Source organism: Carettochelys insculpta, chromosome 7 (assembly GCF_033958435.1).
Source record: "Carettochelys insculpta isolate YL-2023 chromosome 7, ASM3395843v1, whole genome shotgun sequence".
Taxonomy (NCBI): Eukaryota; Metazoa; Chordata; order Testudines; family Carettochelyidae; genus Carettochelys; species Carettochelys insculpta.
Window position 1 is genome coordinate 4,369,279 of NC_134143.1, and position 26,157 is coordinate 4,395,435.

The following is a 26,157-nucleotide window of genomic DNA, read 5'->3' on the forward strand; positions in this document are numbered from 1 at the left end:
GAAACCAAACTGTGGTCTTACAAACGCATAAATAAAGTACCCTCCTGTTTTGTTAAAACCATCATTTGTCCTGAAATCATTGGTCATGGGCGCACTAGAGCAAGTGGGTGAATGAATTTCCATTAAGACGCCCCCCACGGGAATTTTACCTGTGGACAGGAGCGGGCATCTGTGTATACCTGTAAGATTCGGCCTCTTAATTTTTAAAATCCCACTGTTCATCAAATTCAATTTGACTTTTGTAAGCTTAATTTTTATTAGAAAAAGTTTTTCACAAAAGGTGAACAAACGACGGGGAACTACACGGACCCACGGTCATTACGAAACCGGGGTACGGCCCGGCAAGAGACACTGTGCGTGTCACAGGGCTCAAACGGTGGAGCTCAGTAGTGGGTTGAGCTCTTGCAGGCAGCTTTCTTTCCGTTGACAGTAAGGTCCAGAAAGGCACCAGCTTGACTTAGCCATCGGTTGGACTACTGACGTGTAGGCAAACTCGCTTTGTGCAATGCTCTTTGGCTCTGTGGATTGACCATTTCTAGGTGACCCTTTTGCAGGGGACTAAAGAGCCTGGCTGTGCACAATACTAACATGCACGAATTCTACACTTTTCTCATCCACACATCTAAAAATACAGTTCCAGAGAGTGTATCCCAATGTTACAGAGGAAAATAAAATGCAGAGGTGCAAAGCAACTAGCCCACAGAGCAAGCCAATGTAACAACAGATTCCTGATTCAGCCCTCCAATTACAAGTGCTTCTTTATAAATGGTTTGCTAATAAATTACCATGCTTAAAGAATTACTTTTACGAGTGAGAGAGACAAGGGTGAGTTAGGTAATATCTTTTATTAGAGAAAGATACAAGCTTTAGAGTTACAAAGAACTCTTCTTCAGGGCTACAAAAAGATATTACCTCTCTTAGCTTGTGTGTTTCATATCCTGGGACTAACACAAGAACACTGCAAACAATTTTATATGTAGCATGTTTTATTCCAGTTAGTGTATTAAAAAACACAAATCAGAGCTTTCAGACGAGCTGCTGAGTAAAACCAAATAAAAATGAGGATGATTCCTTACACAGGTAGTTAAATAGAACTATGTTATATTTATTTGAAAAATACTTACAAAAGCAAGTATGTTCAACCCTAAAATAGTTAAACTTATTCTGTGTTTATCTTGGTGTAAGTAAGCGTGTGGCATTAACAGTCATCGTTTCTGTCTGAAGCAATGTTAGTTTGCCTGAAGGGGATGGGGAAAGTTCTGATTTAGTCTGGGCCAATGTCTTTCTCCTGCTTCCTCAGTAGCAACTACAGCTGAGGCCTGTGCTTGAAGTCTCAGCACACCGAAAGCTGGGTTTGCCACACTTCCCACCAGTCATCCTCTGTTTAGATGTGCTGGAACCTCAATGGTGGAGCTGTTTTTCCCTCAGTAGGGAACAAGAGAGGAAGGAGAAGAAAACAGAAGGAAAAGCATGTGTTGCCTTTGTATGCAATGAATTTACTGTAGCCTTGTTTCACGCTTGAGTCCTTCAAAAGGGATCCTTTTTGTTAATGGTACATCTTTCTTCAAAATAAACATGCATCTGTGAGCTTATTCACAGCCAGTGTCCCTTATACCTGCTACCAATAGAGTGCTTGCTGCTGAGACTGAAATAGATGAGAGTTCCTCCCAGAGATAGCAATTCAGCCATACAGGAAAAGCAATGATGTTTCAACATACTGTATAGCTACATTTTATGACATGACTAGCAGAGATACTGACTGAAGAGCTACCTGCATTGTTATTAAGTTCACCTCAAGTAACAGCTACAGTTCAGACAGCTGCTCACCCGGGGATCTGACCAATGCTGGGAATACTGTGAGTGAAACAAGACCTCACCAGCCATTATTCTGTAAAGTGGCAGCAGCTGCTGCTTACGCCGTCATCCTGTGGTGCATCTCAGAAGGAAAAGTCCCATCCATCAAGTGCACTGGCAGTGTTCGCTGTCTAGCAGGCTGAGAGGTAAAGCTGTTTTGACGCCAGTCTTCTTCTGGGGGCATATCAACTCTCTTTGGCCCAGAGGCCTTAGTATGTGGGGGAGGCACAGGGTAAACCTGAGAGGCCCCAGGATTCCCAGGGAGCCCTTGTGGTACTTGGAAGGTACTGTAATCTGTGCTAGGAGGTGGCCGGCAATTAATGGTGTAGGACTTGTGCATTTGATGTTGGGAGGCCTGCTGGAGGAAGCTTTCCTGTAACCCCTTGTCCAGCTGGGCAGCGTATCCCAGCTGCCATGTTTGTTCATCTGGCAGTGCTGCTGTTTGTCTGGCAGTGTGGCTCATCTGCAGGCAATGGTCAGGGACCCTTGATGTTCCACCTCCCATAGGCTGGTTAACAAGAGGCTTCTGTCCTTGGGAAGAAGCACACTTCTGAATACAAGATGGACTCCTGTAGTTCAGTGCCACACCTGGGTGGTTTTCACCTCGGAAAGTTTCACCCCGGTCAGGCACAACCAGAAGCTTCTGGATGTTCTTCTGATCTCCTGTGGGGAAGAGGGGTAGTTCAGTCAGTTTCATTTTAATTTATTTTCCTCTCAAAACCTCTAACTGTGGGCCGCAGATGATATGAAAGGGTGAGCTGACCCAGCCCTCCACCAGGGCACTTAGTGACCTATGATTCAGAATGAGTGGAAACTAAGCAGCACATTCTTTGCAATTCACTTGTCTTCTGCAACTCCACCCACCCCAGAAAAGAGCTCCAACCTCTCTCTCTTCAGCTGTGCTAAAAGAACACCTGATTTCCTTAGCAGTCAGCACTTATTTTAACATGTTCTGTGTCACCTCAGAAGGGGCCTAGCAAGAAAATTAAACACACGTTTTAGGGGTTTCTGGGTAACTTTCATGATTGGCTATCATGCAGGAATTTGTAACACTAATAGAAATTGTAACTCCAATAGATTTCACACACAAGTGATTTTGGAGGAAAGTATCTTACACAAAAAAAACAGTACTAATAGCCAACTCCTCCATAGGTGGCCACTTCCCACTGCTCCCACAAACACAGTTAAGCATCAAAACACTTTGGGTGCAAAAAATCCTGGGTGCAACTTTTGGTCATCTCTGAAGAAGGTATCCATCATTTATAGCTTCATTTCTTTTAATGTTAAAACAGAGTAATATAATGACATTTGTTGTCGTCCTCTTGTGTACATGTAATGAAAACACTACTACAACTAAATAGTACAGCCATACCTTGAACACAAACAACTGTCCCTTTATATCTATTTTACACAGCCTCATTAAAGCAGTGTGGAAGGGACAGCAAAGGAAAAAAAGACAATTTATCCTTCCAAATTTCTGCAGAGGTTCAGGCAATTAGTGAAACCATCCCTACGACAGACAAGATCCAAACAGTTGTACTTCTGCAACAGCAGGGAAAGCATCAGAGACAACATTTCTGATCATGGAGGAGGGTGAAGAGTCCTGTGATTACCTGATGGTCTATGTGCCTTGCCCACCATGCTAGGCCTCAGTACATCATGGTACAGGTTCTGCATCTGGGCTGGGTAGTGGTGGGAATCAATGGGTAACACAGAAGGATCGTGGGGAAAGGGGAGGAAAGTGGAGCTGGAAGAACGGTGCCTGGGTTCCTTTGGCATTTTCCTCACATTTGATGCCTCCTTTTGACAAAATGAGAAAGGAAAGAAACCACAAATGATGGTTAAACACAAAGCTGGGTTCAATCAAGCAAACATGGTGGGGATCCAGGAAGGAGAGATGGATGAATCACCAGAACAAGTACATGCATCTGCCTACAAAAGAGAAAGAAATGCAAGGTAACAATACCTCCCAAGAAGGGCTCTTTGGTAATCAAAGGTCAGAAACAAAACTTCACCATCATACTTGCATCTCAGAATAACCTTGTGATAGAAAAAGGAACCTGCTCTTTCCCAATCAACTTTGGAAGGGATGAGCCATACGTGCCAGGAAAATGTACACTGCTGAAACCTCTCCCTTGTCAAACACTTTACCATGAACTAAACAGTGATGTAGGGCACAACCTTCCATTACGGCAGCAGAGTTTGAGCTTTTGCATCAATCCAAGGTTGGGCGAAGGCCTTACCTACAATGAAAGTTGCACTGGTTTAATTAAATTGATTTGAAAACAAATTTTAGTTAAACTGGTGCAACTTGTGTGATTGGACAAGGCCTAAAACTAAAACTCGAGTGATGCCATAACATTCAACCTTGCTTGATGCTGACTTTGTAGTGTCGCCTCACCCATCTTTTTTCTTCTGCTTTCAAACAAGGCCAATGCTTTTCAGTTTCCTTTGAAGAAGGATAAACAGGGCAAATGAAAAAATCAGAACAAACCCAATACACCACATTACTACGTAAGTTTGCCCCGTCAGAGAATTCACAGAGTTAAACAACGGCAGCAATCTGTTCCTGCTTTCCTCAGACGTACAATTCAATAAAAATCCCCACTTTTCATTAAACTTAATTTGGGAGAATTCTGAAAGGGGACTATTACTCGGTGCAAGTAGACTCAGCAATATTCTTCATTCCTTTAATAATCATGTTGAACAAGGGAATATATTTTCCCTGCCCTTTGAGCAGGAGGGTTAGCAAAGCAACATCCACTTTGGTTTATATCCAGACTCACTATAATTTTTTCATGAAGAAAATACAGACAGGCATGATTTTAAAAAGTTAAACACAAGATGTTAGAATTACTGAACTTTGAGTAATCTGCTGAAGGGACACAATCAACTTTTAAAAAAAAAAAACACTTCTGACTGAAAATACTATACCTTTTTCAGATTCCAGATTTGTGGTACCTAACCTGAGAGTTACTGTTTTAAGCTTTTTACTTTGTGCAACTGACAGCATTTTGCATATAATCATTATTTCTTGCTGAAAACATGCTTTATAAACACCAACAAGGAAACACCAATTTCCTTATACATCCTGTTTAAAATTCTTTTATAACATCACAACTCATAGGCTGTGTCTACACGCCCCCCAAGGGCCATGTTAATGAAGCACTTCAGAACAGGTTAATGAGGCGCTGACATGCACATTCAGCACCTCATCAGCATAATGATGGCCAGTCGTGCTTCATAAGTGCTGATTTCAAATTGTGAATAAGGGAATTTTGAAGCGTGGGGCTTATTTCAAAGCACCCGCATCTATACAGCCAGTCTGTGTTTTGAAAGCAACACTTACAAAGTGTGACTGGCTGTCATTATGCTAATGAGGCGCTGAATGTGCATGTCAGCGCCTCATGAATCTGTTCTGAAGCACCTCATTAACATGCCCCTTCCAAAAGGGAGGGCATGTGTAGACACAGCCATACCGTTTTAGGGGGCTCTTAGAAACTGCAATGTTTAAGGAACTCAATCGGCAAACTAGACAACTTCCTATTGACTGTGCCCCTTTACCAGGTTTCACCCTGTTCATGTGTGTAACTAACACGCATGTGCACTGGTCTGCACAATTCTAAGTGTGATGACTTTAAAAGCAGACAACATTGTTATAAAGAGCTGACTCCTCTTTCAAATAGAGAAGAAAGGGAACCTCCCACTGAAAGAAATTTTCATGCTTTTGATCTGGTATCAATATTGTTCGATTTGTACATTTCCTCTTTACCACTTGCTAGTGGCATTGATTAGGGGAAGGGACAGGAAAAGCAGCCCCCAAAATTCCATCTCAAGCAGTCATCTCTTTGCAATGCTGAGGTCCATTCTACTTACAAAACTATGAGAAGAGACCAGGGTGTCTTCCCTTCTACTTACAAAACTATGAGAGGAGACCAGGGTGTCTTCCCTGTTTGCGATGACTGTCCCACTGAGACTCCGTGCAATGCGACGGAAATTCTCTGCACTGTATATCTCCTCTTCTGGCTCCCTGTTCTGACCTCTGGCATATGCAACCTGCAGACAAGGTTACTACATTCAGAAAACTCTCTCCATGGAACACTGCATTGCTGTCAGAAGAGGAGATTGGTAAGAAACTTGAGAAAAGGAAAGGTTAGTGTATTTTACCAAGTCTCTGACTCAAGTACAACCCAAGAACATAAAGCAAGCGAGTCTGTTAGGCTCTCATTCATAAACAGTTTCCTCATGATCAGGTTTGTCACATAATGTGCAATAGCAAATTTGTGCAGAAAGTCTATGTCTTATAATTACATAAAGCCAGGATTTAGTCTTAGTGGGATGAGCCTACTCAAGGGACTGTTTGCTGCCTTGTGCCCCATCATAGAAGCTGAGCTAAACAAGGCTGCAATTAAATTATCATCATCAATAACTATGCACTCAGTGCCCGTTGGTGTCCAATGCCTCACTCACTGTTTCCTTTTGTCTTTCCTTGTCCAGTGCAGAGTAGCTTAGTTTCTGTAGACTAGCTCCGCATCAATCTGCTACATCATCTACCTATTCTCTGTGGGGTCTGCCTCTCCTATTTGAACCATCCATTATGCTGAATACCAGGGTGTTGATTTTTTGTTCATTGTTCATTCTGCAATTATGGTCGAATAGCTGTAACTTCTGTTGCATGACCTTCTGCAGTAGGTTCTCTTTCTGCTGTATCTTCCTATATAATTCCTTGTTGGTGACCTTCTGTATCCATCCTATTCTCAGGACCATTCTGTAACAACTCTTGAATGCCAATATCCTTCTCTTCGAATCTTTTGATATCACCCATGTCTCATATCCACACAACATGCTGCTGAATACACGTTTTCAAGACTCTCAGCTTTGTTCCAAAGCCAGTCGCTACTGCCCAAGTCACTTTCTGGTCTATACGGTCAAATACTTTCTGAAAATCGATAAAGCAATTGTAAATGTTCTTGGCTTTTTGTCGCACTTTCTCCACTATCAATCTCTGTGCCAATATCTGCTCTATGGTACTACTATCTTCCCTGAACCCTGCTTGCTTGTCCGCTAGATGTTCTACCTGCGATCTTAGTCTCTCTGTTAGTATCATCACGAGCACCTTGTCTAGATGACTTGTTAGGACAATCGTTCTGTAGTTCTTGCACTCCAGTGCACTTCCTTTCTTGTGTATTGTCACTGGTACAGATCTTGTTCATTCTTTAGGTGCCTTCCCTTCTTTCCAAGCTATGTTACATAGTCGGTGTATTTCTTGAATCATACTTGCTCTGCTGTCTTTGATCATCTCTCCCATGATCTTATTTCCAGGGCTCTTGTTGTTGTTTACTTGTTTCACTGCTCTTTCTATTTCCTTCTTCGAAATATCAGTCTTGCTCTCAATGCTCAGAGGGGATCTCTCTTTCAGTTCTTCAAGCAGTCCCTGTGAATCACTCGGGTTCAACTGTGCTTTGTACAGATCGGTGCAATATCTCATCCATCACTGCACAATCTTTTCCTTGCTCATGAGCACCTCGTTGTTCTTGTCTTTGATCACCATCTGCTTCGGCTGCCACTTCCTATTAATATTTCTGATCATCTTATAAACTCCTTGATCTTACATTCACCGTAATACCTCTCTATATCTTCACACCACTCCTCTAAGCATTTTGCCTTATCCTTTCTGGCCCCTTTCCTTACCTCATTGCATTTCACTCTAAATTGCTGTTCCGCCCCCTCAGAAACATCCCTTTGCATCCCTCAATGCTCTCTTCTCTTGGACCAACTTCAGTATCTCCTGGATAATCCAGTGGAATTAATGTTCATCCCAAAATACAATCTGAAGAGTGTAGGAGCCTTTTCATTACTCTACTCACCAGGACTACTTGTTTCCTTGCAACTCTGGTGGTGTTTCACAAGTGGTTTGTTCTACGCTGGAGTGGGAAATGTTGGTTCTTTTTACTTCCTTCCTTCTGCTCTCAGGTGGATAAGCAGGTCCCTCTGTTTGTGAATACTGTGTTTTTAGTGATTTTTTCCCTTCTGGTGCTCCAATACTTTCAGATATAGATAGCAAAAATATTACAGCTAATTATTTAACTGCTTCCTCTTTGAAGAGATGTAGCATATGAAAACTGAGCCGTACTCAAGTGAGTCAGAGTGTGTGCTTGGAAGGTTCCAGAAACAGCAGCACATGACACATTGTAGTGCAGCTACTGCTACCTTGTCTTACTCAGAATGGACCAAAGAAATTGAGAGGTCAGATATTACTCATATATTTGGTGTTATACCGTCTACTTACAAACATGCAAAGTGACTTGATTTCCTAAAGGAGATATCGAAACAGTTGATATAATACAAAGAGGCAATTCCTAGAGTTAGCAATGGAAATCAGGTCATCCAACCCTTCTCTTTACAATGCAAAATGGTTCCCCTTGCAGTCTATGGCTACGTCTACACTACCAGACAAATTCGTTTTGATAAGTCTGGCTTTTACAAATCTCATTTTGAGTATCCTCACTCCCCACAAAGTCCAGTTAGTGCTGTCATACCTGAGTGGCCAAACATTGACTGTTGCAGCAGTGCATTGTGGGAACCTATCTCTCAGCTCCACATTCTGCGTTCTGCTCACCCAGGGAGATGCACCCACACCGCTGGCAGCACTCATCTGGCTGCTTGGTTCCCAGGTCCCTGCAGCCTGGGGGAACAAGGAAACCAACCAAAGCTGCTGTGCCTGTCTCACAGATCCGGCTGCTGCGCTGGTCAGTTTCCCGGCTCCTGTGAGTGGCGGGGAGCCGGGAGCCAGGTGCAGGAGCGCCGTGAGTTTCCCAGCTTCCCTCCACTTGCTGGAGTGGGGAAACTGACAGGGCTGCTACGCTGGTAGTTTCCCAGCTCCTGTGAGTGGCAGGGAGCTGTAAGCCAGGTGCAGCAGTGCCAGTCAGCCTCTGGAGGCTAATGAATTTGATTTAAACACATGGCACTTCCAAACTAGCCTTCATTCGAACTGTTAAATTCAAACTTGACTCACCTGGTTCCAACAATATTATGCTAATGGTATTTACAGTGAAGATAGTCATTTGGTACAATCAAGCCAACTGCCATAAATCTGAACTTATCTTGTAGTGTAGACATAGCCTAGCACAGGACATCAGAGGTATTAGCTCTGAAACTGTTCTGGCCACATATCCCTGAAGAAGTCATTAGAAGTCATCATTATTTAGAACGAAACACTGACTCTGAGTCAACCACTTTCTTGGTACTCCATCAAGCAGGACTACAGAACATTATCCCTTTAAACTTCAATATTAGTGATCCCACAGCCTCTCAAACAATTTTTCCACTTTTCTTGCTTGTTCAAACATCCAGTTCACCCATAACCCTCAAGGCCCTCTCTTCCTTCCCAGTGAAGTGCAGGTGTTACCTGGGAGACAGGAGAGACAATAGGTTCACAGAGACTGCACTCAAGCTCTGTTGGCTTTTTCATGAGACACCTGCCAGCTACAGTGTGCAGCTTCTTCAGAGTAATGTTTGCGGAGCCTGCGGAGGGAAATAAAGTACAGCAGTGAGTTTAAACTCAAGGATTGACTCTGCACCTGTGGAATCTGGTAGTGGTCTCAGTCATGGCTCAAACAAGAAGTGAACTGTGTATCTGGCAGCCCTGGGACTGGGAGCTTGCTGGATATTCCAATATGCTCTGGGCAGAGCACCATGCCGCATGGGGATCCACTCCGGGCAGCTTGCATATGGCCATGCCGCAAGCCAGTCAGGGTGGGGCCCTGCACTGAGCGCTCTGGATGGGGCACCGTGCCATGAGGGGCGCTGCTCTGGGTGGGGCACCAATACTGCATGAGAAGCTGCTCTGGCTGGCTTGCACATGGCTGTGCTACAAGCCTCTCTGGGCAGGGCACCACATGGGGAGCCGCTTTAGGAGGTCCGTGCACAGCTGGGCCACGCACCTCTCTTGGTACGGCACGTTGCTGCGTGGGGAGCTTCTCTGGGCAGTTTGCTCATCGCCACAAGCTGCTCTGGGTGGGGCACTACACAGGAGCCACTCTGGACAGGGCACCATGCCATGCAGGAAGCCGCCCTGGCTGGCTTGTGCACGGATGTGTCGCACACCTCTCTGGGTGGGGCACCAGAGCACACAGGAGTGGGCTAAATTAGAGTCTGTGTGAAGAGTTCTGGAACTTGTAAAATCACACTCTGAATATCATTACCTGAAATGCATGTCTTTGAAGCACACCTTCTGCACACAGTGATCATGCCACAGGGATTTGCTCCACAGAAGGGAGTATTTAACTTTCCTTTTTGAATTTTACTGTTGTCTTTAAGCAATAAATTTGGCTAAGTTTGGTTACTTGACCTCTTGAAACTGATTTTTTTTAAGAAAAAGCCATGAGTGCAGACAAACAATTGGCTACTTCTTTTAGTCAATCCATCCCATATGCCATTAGTTTTGGGTGGACACTTGAAGATACGACTGTAGTCAAAGAAGATCAAACTTAAGATCAGTGAATATTCAAGATATGGATCAGAGGTCTGGGATGTGGAATGAGGCTTAGGATCTGAGTAAGATGGACACAAAGACCATCATAACCGTGGTTAAGGAGTGGATGCTGCAGATAGTACATTTCCTGAATAAATATGGCATTTGGATAATTAGTGCTTTGGGCATGTATCTTGCTCATTCACTGGGCTGGAAGGAAGGAAATACAGGGCAGCTCAAATGGACCTATGTTACCATAGTACCCTCAGCAATGGAAAAATTCAGTCTCCTTTGCTATGGTCAATGTGACAAAGCAGCTACTACAAGCTACCCTAGTGGTATAAGGAACAAGCTTTTCGTTAATTCGGCTACTAGAGAGTGAGCAAAAATTGACGGCCAGAGGATGGGAAGCTCACACAACAATGAAAGGCACTTTAAGATGATACATGTTGAAAGTGAGGGAGGGCTGTCCCAAGTCCACTTAATTTTGCGCTGCTCTGAAGAATTTTTTTTCAGCTAATTGATAGCTGTGCTTAAACAAAAACTTTTCATTCTCCAATCTCTCATCTGCCACGGAAAGATGGCAGCTTCATCTTCAGAAAAGAGAAACCCTGACGGATACTGGGCTTAATGGGCCTATGGTCTGACCTAGTATGGCTTTCCTTATGTTCTTATATATATATATATATATATATATATATATATATATATATATATATATTTTTTTTTTTTTTTAACCCAAAGACTCTCAGCTGGCTTTTCTCCCTCCATTACTGGAGCTCTGAGCAATCCTACTGCTCTCTCTCATACAGTGTAGCTTCTCCTTTTCTCCATGGCCTGTCCTTCCTCAACAGTTTACACCCTTCCATTACCGAGCTTCAGTTATGTGAGTCATCCCACCAAGTCTCCTTTATTCCAATCACCTCATACTTCTTTGACTGTGCCAGGACCTTTAACTCTTCCTGTTTGTTTCCCAGGCTTCTTGCATTTGTGTACAAACACCTTAGACAATTAGCTGATTGGACTACTTTCTCTTTTTGAACCAGGGGCCCTCCTTTTTTTGCCCTTTCTCCTTCCCCACTTACATCAGGGCTTGCGTCACCATCCCGCGCTGAATCTAGTTTAAAGCCCTCCTCACCAGGTTCGCAAGCCTTCCTGCAAAGATGCTCTTTCCTCTCTTTGTTAGGTGGATGCCATCACTTCCCAGCAATCCTTGTTCTTGAAACAGAATCCCATAGCTGAAGAAACCAAATCTCTCTCTTCATCACCATCTGCACAACCACGCATTTACTTCCACAATTCGACAATCTCTACCTGGACCCCTTCCTTCAAAAGAGAGGATGGAAGAATAGACCACTTGTGCTCTATATTCCTTTATCTTTCTTACCAGTTACATAAACCACAGCGATCTGCTCAAGGTTATTCTTCGCTGTGTCATTAGTTCCTGCATGGAGAAGTAAGAAGGGGTCTGATGATTTTTGGAAGAGACTCCATCACATCCTGGATTCTAGCTCCTGGTAAACAGCATACTTGCCGGGATTCCAGGTCTGGATGGTGTGGCAAGGCTCGCCTTGTCCCGGGGCTCCAGGCTTCTCTTTAGTCCACTACCCCACAGCCAGAATACCATTGCCCTTCTTGAGACAGGGAAGGGGTGGTGGAGATGTTGGTCTGGGGGGAACTTGGGCCCCACCCATTCATTCCGGGTTCCAGCCCAGGGACTCTCTGTGGCTGCTAGTGGTGGGGAAGGGCTCCCCTTGTTATGCTGCTAGTGGTGGGGAAGGGCTCCCCTTGTTATGAACACCGCAGCTCTTCCCCGGGCCACTTCCCCAGATGATTCCTCCCCTGACATATCTCCTCCAGATAGCACCAGTGCTAGCAGCAGTGGCAGCAGTACCTTCTTCCTCCTGGTTTGGCTCCTCCTGTGTGATCATTCTGCTTGGCCTTACACCAGATCTCAGGGATTCCTGGGCAGGGCCTTAGCCCCTTGCAGCTGAGCACTCCTCTCCTCCTCTGGTGCTTCTAGAAAAGCCCCTTTTGCCTCTCTCCCCTTGCTTTCTATCCTCTCCTCTATCACCTCTTCTATCACTCTCCTCTCCCCAGTGGGCCACTGTGCTTCAGGCCTGCCCTACTGGGCAAAGGGTTCTTTTAAAAGAAGGCGTAAGTGGGACCAGCTGGTCCAAATGACCCAGGGCAGCTTCCTCTCCAGCTGCTCACACTCTGCTCATTTGCCAGCCTTGCTTTTCCCTCTTGTACTCACCCCCTGCCAGCCTTACCCTGTCACAGTGGTAGATGGATGATTCCATCCCTCTTAGGAGGGAATCCCTGACCACCATCACCCTTCTTCTTCTTCTCTTAGGGTAGCGGTCATAGACTCCCCATCCCTAGGACTATGTATCCCATACCTCCCAGTCAGGGGACATATCACAGAATCATAGAACAATAGACATGGAAGAGACCTAAAAAAGCCATCGAGTCCAGCCCCCTGCTCTAAGCAGGACCAAACCCCGCCAGGGCTTTGTTGAACCGAGACTTACACACCTCCAGGGATGGAGACTCCACTACCATTCCAATGCTTCACCACCCTCCTAGGGAAAAAGTTTTCCCTAAAGTTCAACCTGGACCTTCCCAACTGCAACTTGAGACCATTGTTCCGTGTTCTGCCATCCGTGACCACTGTGAACAGCCTCTCTCCAGCCTCTTTGCAACCTCCCTTCAGTAAGTTTAAGGCTGTTATCAAGTCCCCCCTCAGTCTTCTCTTCTGCAGACTAAACAGTCCCAATTCCCTCAACCTTTCTTCATAAGTCATATGCTCCAGCCCCCGAATTATTTTGGTTGCACTCCGCTGGACCCTCTCCAGTGTATCCACATCCTTCCTATAATTGGGGGCCCAGAACTGGACACAGTACTCCAGATGCGGCCTCACCAAAGCCAAATAAAGAGGAATAATCACTTATCTGGATCTACTGGCAAAGCTCCTCTTGATGCAACCTAATAGGCCATTAACTTTCTTGGAAACAATGGCACACTGTTGACTCCTGTCCAGCTTCTCATCCACTACAACTCCCACGTCCTTTTCTGCAGACCTACAACCGAGCCAGTTGGACCCCAGGCTGTAACAATGTTTGGGATTCTTCTGGCCCAAGTGCAGGACTCTGCACTTGTCCTTATTGAACCTCATCAGATTTCTTGCAGCCCAGTCTTCCAATTTGTCTCAGGCACTCTGGACCCTGTCCCTACCCTCCAATGTATCTACCTCTCCCCCTAGCTTAGTGTCATCCGCAAACCTGCTGAGGGTGCAATCCAACCCCTCATCCAGATCACTGATAAATACATTGAACAGAACAAGACCCAGAACCGAACCTTGGGGCACTCCACTAGAAACCGACCGCCATCGAGCCGTTGATCACTACCCGCTGGGCCCGCCCTTCTAGCCAGCTTTCTATCCATCTTACTGTCCATTTATCGAATCCACACTCCTTTAACTTGCTGACAAGAATATTGTGGGAGATCGTATCAAAAGCTTTGCTAAAGTCAAGATAAATCACATCCATTGATTTTACCCTATCCACAGAGACAGTTATCTCATCATAGAAACTAATCAGATTGGTCAGGTATGACTTGCCCTTCACGAATCCATGCTGACTATTCCTGATCACTTTCCCCTCTTCCAAGTGCCTCACAATGACTTCCTTGAGGAGCTCCTCCATGATTTTTCCAGAGACTGATGTAAGACTGACCGACCTATAGTTCCCTGGATCACCCTTCTTCCCTTTTTTAAAGATGGGCACTACATTTGCCTTTTTCCAATCATCCAGGATCTCTCCCGATCTCCACGACTTTTCAAAGATAATGGCCAAGGGCTTGTCAACAACATACGACAACTCCCTCAGAATCTTAGGATGAATTAGGTCCTGGCCCATGGATTTACGGACATTTAGCATTTTTAGATAGCTCCTAACCTGTTCTTTCCCCACCAAAGGCTGTCCACCTTAATCCCACAATGCATCACTTATCACATTATTCTGGGAGCTGTCCTTGTCCGTGAAGACAGAGGCAAAGAAAGCATTAAGTACTTCAGCTTTCCCTACATCATCTGTCACTGGATTACCTCCCTCATCTAGTAGGGCCCCCCTCGCCCTCTCTGATCACCTTCTTCTTGCTAACGTGCCTGTAGAAACTTTTCTTGTTATCCTTCACATTCCTTGCGAGTCGCAATTCCAGTTGTGCTTTCACCTTCCTGATAACTGCCCTACAGTCTCGAGCTGTATGTTTATACCCCTCCCTAGACATCTGTCCAAGTTTCTACTTTTTGTAAGCTCCCTTTTTGTGCCTCAGTTTTCCAAGGATTTCCCCATTAAGCCAGTCTGGTCTTCTACCATATTTACTTCTCTTGCTGCACATCAGGACAGTTTCCTTCTGCGCCTTCAATAGGGCTTCCTTAAAATACTGCCAGTTTTCCTGGACTCCTTTTCCCTTCATGGTAGCATCCCAGGGGATTCTGCCCATCAGGTTCCTGAAGGAGTCAAGGTCTGCTTTTCTGAAGTCCAAGGTGTGTAATTTGCTGGTCTCTTTCCTTCCTTTGGTCAGGATCCTGAAGTCTACCATCTCATGATCACTGCTTCCCAGGTTGTCACCCACCTCTACCTTCCCTAGTAGTTTCTCCGTTTGTAAGCAGCAGGTCGAGCCGCGCACGACCTCTGGTTGGGTCCTTCAGCACTTGTACCAAGAAGTAACCCCCAACATTCTCCAGAAATTTCCTGGACTGCTTGTGTACCGCCATATTGGTCTCCCAACAGATGTCAGGGTAATTGAAGTTCGCGGGCTCTCGTTATCGTGGAGATCTGGAAACTTCTCTCAGTTGCCCCAAAAAAGCCTCATCTACCACATCATCCTGATTTGGCGGCCTGTAGCGGACACCAACCACCACATCTCCAGTGCTGCCTACACCACTAAGCTTGACCCATAGATTCTCAACAGGCTTTTCTCCCTCTATGTACTGGAGTTCCAAGCAATCATAGTGCTCCCTTACATACAGTGCAACCCCTCCTCCTTGTCTTACTTGTCTGTTCTTCATGAACAGTGTATACCCTTTCATGACAGTGCTCCAGTCATACGAGTCATCCCACCAAGTCTCTGTTATCCCAATCAAGTCATAGTTCTGGATGGAGCCAGGGCTTCTAATTCCTCCCGCTTGTTACCCACACTTCTGGCATTGGTGTACAAACACCTTAGATAACCAGTCGATCTCCCCGCCCTCACTACTCGAACCAGGGGTCCACTTTTGTTGTACCTTCCTCTTTGCATTTCTTCCCGGCCTCCAAGTTCCTTTCTATCCACAGGCTTTTGGTCACCTTCCCCCACCAAACCTAGTTTAAAGCTCTCCTCACTAAGTTTGCAATCCTACTTGTGAAAATGCTCCTTCCTCTCTTGGTTAGGTGGACCCCATCTCTTCCCAATAATCCTTGTGCCTGGAACAGCATCCCATGATCGAAGAATCCAAAGCCCTCTCTCTGACACCAACTGCGTAACCATGCATTTACTTCTTCAGTTCGACGGTCCCTACCTACCCCTTTCCCTTCGACAGGAAGGAGGGACGAGACCACCACTTGCGCTCCAAATTCTTTGACTCTTCTTCCCAGTGTCACATAATCTCCAGTAAGCCGCTCAAGGTCATTCTTGGCCGTATCGTTAGTTCCCACATGCAGAAGTAGGAAGGGGTAGTACTCTGAAGGCTTGAGCAGTTTTGTAAGGCTCTCAGTCACATCCTGAATTCGAGCTCCCAGTAAGCAGCACACCTCATGAGATTGCAGGTCTGGTTGGCAGATGGATGGTTCAGTCCCTCTTAGAAGGGAGTCCCCTACCACCACCACCCATCTTTTTCTTATGGGGGTGGTGGTCATTGAACTTCCCACCCCTAGGACTACACATCCCATGTCCTGCAGTAGAAACAGTTCCCTTGCGATTTTTTTCCCTGCGAGGCTCCTTCCAAGGCATTCACCACTGCAGAAGCAGTGGAGAGAGCCTGAAAGCGATTACTTATCTCTATATCAATGGTGGACTCGTGTACCGGCCTTCTTTTTCTTCTAGAAATTACATGCTGCCAGTTCTCCACTTGATTCCTTACCGCCCTCCCTGGTTCTTCCACCTGCCGTGCTTGCAAGATTCAACACTCCCTTTTGCCAAGGAAATCTTCATCCTCCCTGATTGAGTGTAGGGTCAACACTTGAGCCTCCAGTCCTCTAATTTTTAATTCGAAAATGGAGACCAGTTTGCACTTAGCGCAGACGAAATCCCTTCTTTCCTCAGGGAGGAAGACAAACATGGCGCATCCCAAGCAGTTAACAGCAGCAGACCTGTCACTATCCATGCCTGCCATCCTAGAACAGGGATTTAAAAGAAAGGCAAGGGTCCCTGGCCCCTTCCACTCCTTTCCAAACTCCCTCTCTAAACTCCCAGTTTGCAGTCACCTGTTCGCTTGGACACTGCTTTATAAAGCCCTAAACTGCCTCAAAGTCCCTCCCCTTACTGAGGCTCAGCCAATCAGCAGAGGCTTCTAGATAACAAGCTTATTTAGAAGCCAACAGTTTCCAACTGCCAGTCCCAGTCCACCCTCGGGGGCGGGGGAGGGCAGAAAAAAAAACAACACACCAGAGAGCAGAAAAACACCACAGCCACAGCCAGAAAGCCCCAAACACAACCCACACCCAGACAGCCTCTTACTTAAGAGTCCTGTATTTGCTTCTCCTTTACCTGGAGAACTCCCTTTCTAACTCCCTGTCTTCTGGTCCCTTCCCTGTGAGGTCTCTGCCACAGCATTCTCCACTGAGTCTTCCATCTAGAAAGGCTGAAAGTGTTTGCCTATCTCCACTGGAACTGTAGATACCAGAATTGGCTTTCTTCTCCTGAAGGATACATGCTTCCAATTTCCTTCCTTGTTTAGCACTGCCTTCACTGGCTGCTCAGCCTGCTGTGCCTGCAGTACTAAATGTTGCCTTCTGTCAAGCAAGTCCTCACCTTCTCTGATGGACTGGAGGGTTGATATTTGCGCCTCATCTCCTCTAACCTTCTCTTCCAAGATGGCGACCAGCTCGCACTTGGTACATACAAAATCCCTTCTGTCTTCCGGGAGGAAGACAAACATGGGACATGCAGTGCAGGTCACAACAGCTGACTTGTCAGAAGACTTGTCACTATCCATTTTTCTCTTTCTTTAGAGAATTCCCTCAGATGTTCTTAGTGCTGCCTTGAATGGCAGGAGAGAAAGAAAACTATAAGAAAGAGACAACCAGTATGGGGCTCCACCCAAGGCAAACTCCTGTTAGTTGCTGCCCCGTTTGGAGTTATTAGGACAGGCTTGCTGCAGAGGGCTGTCCTTAGGTCCATGAATGCTTGCTCCATCGCCTCTGACCATTTTACAGGATCCGGGCCCCGAGCTTTCTCCTACAATACCCCACAATCCCTAGGAAAGCTCAGACCCCTTTTTTTCCTGTTGTGGCCAGCGCCCTTGCTGGATGGCTTCTAGTGTATTCCTGTGGGGTTTCGCCAGTCCTTTTCCCATTACGTACCTGAGCTACCTGGCCTCCATAAGCCCTATGACACATTTGGATGGATCTGCTGTGAGGACAGCCTACCTAAAGGCATCCAGGACCACCTCCACCCTTTCAAGATGGGTCTCTCAATCTGGGGTATGTATGATTACATCATCCAGGTAGGTGGCATCAGACCTAGTGTGGGGGCACAGCAGCTTATTCATCAAATGCTGGAAGGTTGCTGGGGCCCTATGGATGCCAAAAGGGAGGTCTAGATATTGGAGTAGGCCATCCGGTGCAGAAAACACTGTCTTTTCCTTGGCATCTTCCACTAGGGCAATTTGCCAATAATCCTCGGTCAAATCTAAGGTAGTTAGATACTGGGCATTGCCTAGTCAATCTACCAATTCATCTGTACATTGGATACAATACGCATCATATTGGGAAATTTTGTTTAGCCTCCAGAGTCATTACAGAACCACATCGTGCCGTCAGGCTGTAGCACTAGCACAGTTGGGCTTGACCACTGATTGTGAAACTCCTTTATAATCCCCATCTCCAACAACCTTTTCACTTCAGTCCATATTGACTTCCTTTTGGCAGCAGATACCTGGTAAGGCCTCATTTTTACTTGGGCCCCAGCGCTGATGATAATACAGTAGACAGCTGCAGATGTTCACCCAGGTTTTTCTGAGAAGACATCCTGATTTCTGTGGATCAACTGGGAGAGCTCCTCCTTTGGGGCTGGTGTTAGACCTGGTGTGCCACCCTTACTGGCACTAGAACCTCTGCTGAAGCACTTAAGGCAGACTTTGGGATGGTCACACAGGCTTTCCTTTCTTGCTCGGGCTGCAGGAAGTTAACATGGTATATTTGCTCCTGTTTTTTCTTCCTCAGTAGCCTTACTTTATAGGTATTTTCCCCTATCACCTCATAAGGGACCTGACACTGGGCCAGACGTTTACTTTACATGGTGGGCGCCAATACCACCACTCGATCCCCAGACTGGAACGGCCAAACTTGGCCTATCGATTATAATATGCTTCCTCACAGTGCGGGTGACCTGAGCTATCCAGTTCCTGAGCTGTGCTACATAGTCCACTATGTTTTACCCCTCGCTGGACTCTTCCTCCCAACCTTCTTTAACTATGTCCAAAAGGCCTTGGGGGTGGCACCTGTATAGTGGCTCAAAGCAGGAGAACCCGGTGGAGGCCTGAGGTACTTCCCAGATAGCTAACATGAGGAATGGTAGTAACATGTCTCAGTCCTTACCATGCTTACTCCCCACCTTCCTGATCATGGCTTTTAGAGTCCGAGTAAATCTTTCCATGAGGCCATCTGTCTGGGGGTGGTAAACTGAGGTACGCAGCATTTGTACTTGGAGTAGGGAACATAGATCCTTCATTAACTTGGACAGAAAAGGGCATTCCCTGGTCCGTTAGAATTTCTTTAGAAATCCCACCCTAGAGAAAATTCCCAGCAATTCTTTCACTGTGCTCTTTGAGGCCACTGTTAACAGAGGGATGACCTCTGGATAACGAGTGGGATAGTCCAGCACAACCAGTATGTACTGATGACCCCAAGCCATCTTCTCCAGTGTGCCCACCAGGTCCATAGAAATCTGTTCAAATGGGATTTCAAACAGGGGCCCTCAGTTGGGGTGAGGGCTGTGCCACTGGCATTCTGGGCAAGATGCACAGTACCAACCTATGTGCTCGTGTACTCGTGGCCAGTAGAACTAGTGCAGGATTTGTGCCAGGGTCTTCTCTACCCCAAGACATGCCCCAAACAAGTGGCTATGGGCTAGGTTGAGTATGGCCCATTGGTGCTGCCGTGGCACCAACAGCTGGTGTACCTCCTGTCCCTCTGTACAGGTGACCTGATGAAGGACGTCTTTCCTCAATATAAAATAGGGTTCGGGGACTTGGGCCTTGCCCTCTACTGGCACCCTGTGCATCTCCACCACCTCCCACCAGGCATTTTTTGTACTGGGGATCCTCTGCTTGGTCTTGCCCAAAAGTAACCCACTCTGGGTTTGCTAATTCAAATCCCAAGGGGTCTCCTTCTTCACTTGGTGCAGACGCCCTTGAATTGGGATCCATTCTCCCTTCCACCTCTCCCGCTGTTTCCAGTATTTCTCCTCCTGGCAAACTGGGGTTCCCTCCACCCTGCCCCTCTGAACCCTACCCCTGGGAGTCCTGGGGTCCTTCGCTAATGTAGGCACCTCTCTGGGCCTGCCCCTCTCAGGGCCTCCTCTGCTTCCTCAATTTCCTGTCCTTCCCAGGAATTGGGAACAGCTCTTGGGCCATTTCTCTTCCTCACCCCACTTTTGTTCAGGACTTCCTCCCTCATTCTGCCACGCCGGGTGATTAGGTCATGGAACCCTGCGAAAGGGTAGGTGGGGACTATCCTGGCTCATACCCTAACATTAATCCCCTGGGTCTCCACATTTATCCATGTGTTTGGGAAATCATTTACTGTCCTACGAATGTAGGTGACCCCAGTGTGGGCTGCTGGAATTAACTGATTGGGTTTTATCAGGATCCTTGAGACGGGTGTTACAGCACTTCCAGAGTCTATCAGCGCCGTGGTCAATTTCCCCTCTACCTGGACTGATCTCATAAATTTATGCAGCGTAACCCCCACCCCCACCAGGCTGAGTAAGGAACACGGGTCCCTCCAGTCCCTGAGGTTGCACTGGATGGGCTCCTCAAGATTGAGGCATGGGGCTGCTATGTGTCCAAGCTCCCCACACCTGTAACACCAGTATTTCCTTCTTGAGTTCCGGGGAGGAAAGAGGGGTTGGCCTTGGAGTCCGTCTTCCTCTGGTCCCTCTCCTCTTTCTGTGACCCCTGGGGGGCGCTGTCTCCCACTCATCCCTCCCTCCTTCTGGGGCTCCCTGGGCCTTTGGGTGCTGAAAACCCTGAGGGCAATTTGGATGATCTACCCCAGTTTGGGAGACCCCCTCCATGGAGCTGTGTGAATTCCCTCATGGCAAGATGCCTCTCTCCCAGTGCCACAATCTCATCATAGGTGGTCAGTTCATACTGGCCTTCCCAGGCCCAAAGGCCTGGCAGCAGTTTTCTTGTGAACTGGTCAATGACCAGAATCTCTAGGATTTCCTCTGGGCCATGTATTTTCTGGGCACAGCCACATCTGTGCCAGGAGGATTAATTAAAACGGCTAGGCCCACAGGGGCTTACTAGTCAGGTATTTCCACCCATGGCACCTCTGGGCCCAGGTGGCTATGGTCACCCCTAACCAGGCCAGGATTTCCTCCCTGAGCTGGGGGCAGTCAGATGCACCCTCCAGGGACAGGTCGTAGTAGGCTTTTTGTGCCTGTCCACATAGGAATGGGGAGAGTATACGGGCCCACTGCCCTTTGGGGCAACCCTCTCACTGTGCAGTTCATTCAAATGGAAGGAGTTAGTCCTCAGCATCAGCGACTAGCATCGTTTTGGAGAGGCAGCCTGTATCCCTCAAAGTACTTGGCGCTCCAGCATCTACGGTCTGGGCTGCAAGTACTTTCACCTGCTCGACCATGTCTCAGAGGAGAGCTCGATCTGCGGCAGCCTGGTTTATTAATAATTCGTTTGTTTCTGGCAGGAGCCAGGTGGCCTCCTGCAAAGCTAACCTCTGGGCCTGTGTGGCCTCCTGTTGGGCAGCCATGCCCTGTACTAGTGCCTTGCCCACGTCTTCCATCTTGATACTCCTGAATATTTCCCTAAACATCTTAACTACTGGGGGGTGACGGACAAAAAGATAAATCACCCACAGCCGGGTGCCCCCCTTTTTTCTCTTGTTTGCTTCTGTTTTTTTTTGTTTGTTTCCTTTTTTGTTGTGATAGTGGTATCCCTCACTGCCACACTAAACTAATCCCACCCAATATCGTGTGACAAAGCCCCAAGCTTGCACTCTTTGGGTCCTGCACTTCGTAGCAGTTTAGGTGAAGCCTCAGAAGCTCGCTGCTTCCCTGCTCTGCCTCCTGTTCTCGCAGAGGCCTCAGTTATGGCATTATTGATCCATTCTCATCATCGGCATAGTCAATGCTACAGTCAGTGTGGAAGATCCCTTAGGCGTGTCCAGTCTCCTCCTACTGCCTAGGGCTGCCCTGGGGTGTTGGGTGGTCTGGGAGAACCCAGACACCTCTCACACATTCTGGGTTCCAGCCCAGGGACCCTGTGCATCTGTAGATAGAGCAGCTTTCCTCTCTGGACCCTCCTGGTGCAGCAAATGCCTACCTGGGCCACTTCCACCAGATGCTTCCCCATTACCTTCTTCAGGCGATTGCAGCAGCCCTTTCCTCCTGGGAGGTCTCCTTCTGTACTCCTTGCATCTTCTTCATCCATCCCCTATCTCTATCCCCCCTTCCTTAATTGAAGGAAGCCTTTTCAAAGGTTCCACAGGCTTTAATTAGCCAGAGGGGCTGAATTAGCAGCAGGTGCTGGATTAGCCTGCTGCCGCAGTCTGATCCTTGATAAGCCTCAACCTGCAGAAAACAAACACAGTCCCAACTGCCCTCCATATGAGGCTACTATAGTCTGCTGTAGGCTGTGGTCTATCACATTACATTAATTCGGCACACCAGAAATTTTTCTCTCCATCCTGATGTGCCATAGAATTCAAATCTAACACCTTCTCATGCTAGCCAAAATTCTGTTTAGACACGAACATCTATTGGTTTAACTAGAGGTATGTTTTAAACAAAAATAAACAAACAGATGCAAGCTTCTGCATAAGAACCCTCATTTTTGTTTAAGTTACTTAGTTTTAGAAAAGAACTGACATAAGCCATCCTCACCCTGAAATAAGAATGTCTGCAGACAAACATGCCCTGTTTCAGTAAATCAGTTTGGAAACACACCTTTAGTTAAGCTGGTGGAACTCTGTATAAGCTAAGTCCAAGTCTTGCTTTGGGATAAAACATTACCCAAATGTAAAACAGCTGCACAGTTCTCACCTGGCTTGCTCAACGGGGGCCTGGAATAGTCCATTCTTTCTAACACAGGCCTACCAGGTAGGCTAGCCTGGTAGAGGGACTCCAGCTCTGAGATCTCCTGCTCTGTGTCTTGAGCCCACTGTGGGTGAAAGTGCATTTGGGTCCCACAAAGACTGTGTCCGTAATCAGGAAGGGGTGGATTCCTCCCTGGCACAGGAAGCCATTCTGTGTTTTTACAGCCCAGTTGAGCACTATAATACCTGGTGACATTGTCCACCCATCGGTCCACAGGCAGAGAAGCACGCATGTCAGTGCCAGTTCCATCATCCACCTGTCTCACACCTCCAGCATGAGTATGCCTTCTTTGAGAGAGTGCAGGGTCAGCTCCATTCTGCCCACTTCTTCTGCACGGATCGCCACTGTTTGATCCAGGACTCTTAGGGGTGACCAGTCCAGTGCTAAAATCTTCCATGGAACCAAACCCATCTTTAACAACTAAGGATGAATGCAACTTTTCAGGAGACTGGGTTCTGCTTTCTTGACTTTGAAGAATTAATTGTGTACAGCCTGAGGTTGAAGAATTGGTGAATGACTCCTGTCTCAGCCTTGAAGACTTCTTGTCCTGACAGACTGAAGCAGTCCACCCTTTCTCATGCACACCTTCTTTCTGGGAGACCCCATGCAGTCTCTGAAACTGCTCCGCCAGTGAACGAACATGCCCCTTAGGTTTGCAAGTCTCCACGTTGCTTAAGTCTTCCTGCAGGAGCACTGAAGTTCCATGGCTGTTTGCTCGGCAGTGCCTGTTTCCTGTCGGTAAGGTAGCCAGGGGGCACTGGAGTGATGTGGATGAAGCAGCAGAGATCATGGAATGATAGCCCTCTACCTGATCAATTCCAGTGGGTGCTGGAGAGCTTGACAGTCTGAAGCATGTATTGTGCAGACTGCTTTTACTGGGCGATGACATTTGCATTGGATGAAGACAGGGAACTAGTGTAGGCAAAGACCCAGAAGTGACTGTATTAACCTTAACTTTGTGCTGAGGTGTGAGATTAGCTTTAATGTTATGGACGTCTTCGAGCTTGCTGCTGCAGTCCCTATGATTTTTCAGGCCTTTGGAGAGGGCCACATCAAGCTCCATAACATGGTGGGCATCACTCTCAGTCTTTGTGGGTCTCTCAGCCAATCCACGCCCATAGGGAAAAGAGGGACTCTGGTCCCTGAAACCAGCAGAAGCAGCCTGGAAGCTAGGAATGGTCCTGTTTGGAGGAATGCTTGCAGGAGCGGGTAGGGAGGAAGACTCAGGATGTAATGATGAGCGCACATCATGGCAGGAAGCAGCTGGGTGGAAGAATGAACTGGACCCAAATTCCACCTCTCTGTTGGGTTCCAGTGGTACCTCCGGGTTCAGCAGTACTTGGAGCGGGCCAGTCTGTTCACTAAAATACACATAAATGGTGAGCAGCTATTAGTAACTTTCTTCTTTAAAAATTATCCCTAAGGCTAGGCACTTGTTCCCCCTTGACATCCATCTCAATCCACAACTCTCTGCATAAATTAAAAACTTCCCACCCAAAAGAATTGCTTTTGTTAATTAGACAATGTCTCCATTTTATTTTCTCCAAACTATTTTATTGCAAGTGACCTACTCAAACTATTTTACTCTTTTCAAATTTTAAAAGCTAATTTTTATTGTAAGATTTTATTGTTGTATTTTACATACACTGTACAGTTGCCTTGGGCAGTTCAGCTAGGAGCAGTAGTGTATATGGGAACATTATGAAAATTAAAAAATTTAAAATCAAGCATTACAAGTTCCTCACCAAAATGAATCTCTCCAGGAGACTGCTACAAACCATATAAGAGATTCATTATATTTATGGTCTTAACAGGCAACAGTTCACTCAGGTTTTCTTTTCTACAGTAATTGGAAATAACTTTGGGTAGGAGAGAAATAGAATAGAATGCAATGCATTTTCCCTAGTTTCCTTCTCATTTTTTCAGCTTTGACTTATTTATCCACTAAATTAAAGGAAACATTTAAAAGCATTACAAATAATGCATCCTTGTCTGCATAAAATATAAACTGTGCATGTCCTTGGGTCACTCTGCATTTCCTCTGAATTTATTAGCATTCTAAGGTGCAACCAGAAAGTCTCATGAGTCTACAAGTTAGCAATATGAATAAAATTAGAGGACTGGAAACAACTCTGTTAGACAGTGATAGACCTGGCAGCCGTCAAAAACTGAAAACTGCTGCTGCTCAAAGCAGCACTTAGCAACAGCCAGTGTAATGTGCTAACTTTAATTTGGATATGCTGAATGACAATACTGTACAACTAAACACTGGTGACTAGTTAGGATAATTATTTCCAACAGAGACAAATAGGACTGCTGTATGACTTCAATCCTGTCAGCTTGTTTGCGAATGCAGATACAGAAATTAAAGTTACCATGCAGAAGATACAACTTAGCATTCATGGAGGAGTGTCACTGTAGCTTTGTGTAAAAACAAACTTTGTGCTTTTTATAGTGCTGACACATATCAAAGCAAAGGCACAAAAATTAAGATACCATCAGACATTTTTTCACTGGCTGCAGAGTTAAAACTCACTATAGTAGAAAATTATATAAAACTATTTTTCTGATAGGACAGTTCTTTTAGCAGAGATGGGACTTAAGCAATATATTTGAGTGTGATCTGTACAGAGAGATGTTTAAAGGTGAAATGCTTCTGTGTTTTAAATCTGCCAATGCCCACCACCTGCATTTAGTGTTTCTCCTATAACTGAGGACACTGTGGACCTGTAATTACCACAGCAATCTACTTTCACTGTACGTAATTCAACAGCTTCAAGAATAAAACCAAACCCTGAAATATAGCCTCTTCAGGTCCGGGTTTAGCACTTATCTCCCTGAAGCATTTTTAAAAAGGGATGCTCATATGAGATTCCAACTGGGTCTTTGGTCACAGAGCATGCAGCTGGGGTAGTGGAAGAAGGAAAGAAACAGATGGAAAAAGCTGCCAGGAAACAGAGCAAAGAACATTCTGGAGGTGGTGGGGGATGGCACGGAAAAGAGGGTAGAATGGAGCTAGAGCTGGTACTAGGATAAGCTGAATAAGATATGGGAGCAGAGAATTGAATGGAGTAGACAGAATGGAGTGGAAAAAGTAGAGAAGTAAGCATCCTGATGTAGAGCCAGACTAGAAGCAGCGGGAAGGCAGGGAACCTGGCAGCGGGATGGAGGTGGCATCAGGAAGAGTAGTCAGGAAAGAATAGGAAAGGTGACATGGCAAGGATGGGTTATAACTGAACACTTTTCTCCAAGAGCTGCACCAATGTACCAATCAAGAGGTGGACTAG

At 46.2% G+C, this 26,157-nt stretch overlaps 1 protein-coding gene across 16 annotated transcripts in view; it reads right to left on the reverse strand.

Moving 5' to 3' along the window:
• Nucleotides 1-317: 317 nt before the first annotated feature.
• USP54 (ubiquitin specific peptidase 54) overlaps nt 318-26,157 on the reverse strand; it is a 202,991-nt gene continuing 177,151 nt past the window's right edge. For 9 of the 16 annotated variants that reach the window (XM_074999691.1, XM_074999690.1, XM_074999704.1 and 6 more), the window contains 5 exons: nt 22,817-24,231; nt 9,263-9,378; nt 5,773-5,910; nt 3,468-3,654; nt 319-2,517 (listed from right to left, as the gene is read on the reverse strand). In XM_074999691.1, coding sequence (XP_074855792.1) covers nt 1,913-2,517; nt 3,468-3,654; nt 5,773-5,910; nt 9,263-9,378; nt 22,817-24,231 — 2,461 coding nt within the window. In that variant the 3' untranslated portion in view covers nt 319-1,912. Of the gene's footprint in view, nt 2,518-3,467; nt 3,787-5,772; nt 5,911-9,262; nt 9,379-11,465; nt 11,654-22,816; nt 24,232-26,157 lie in introns of those variants that run through there. The other 7 variants (XM_074999694.1, XM_074999697.1, XM_074999699.1 and 4 more) reach the window with 7 other exon arrangements.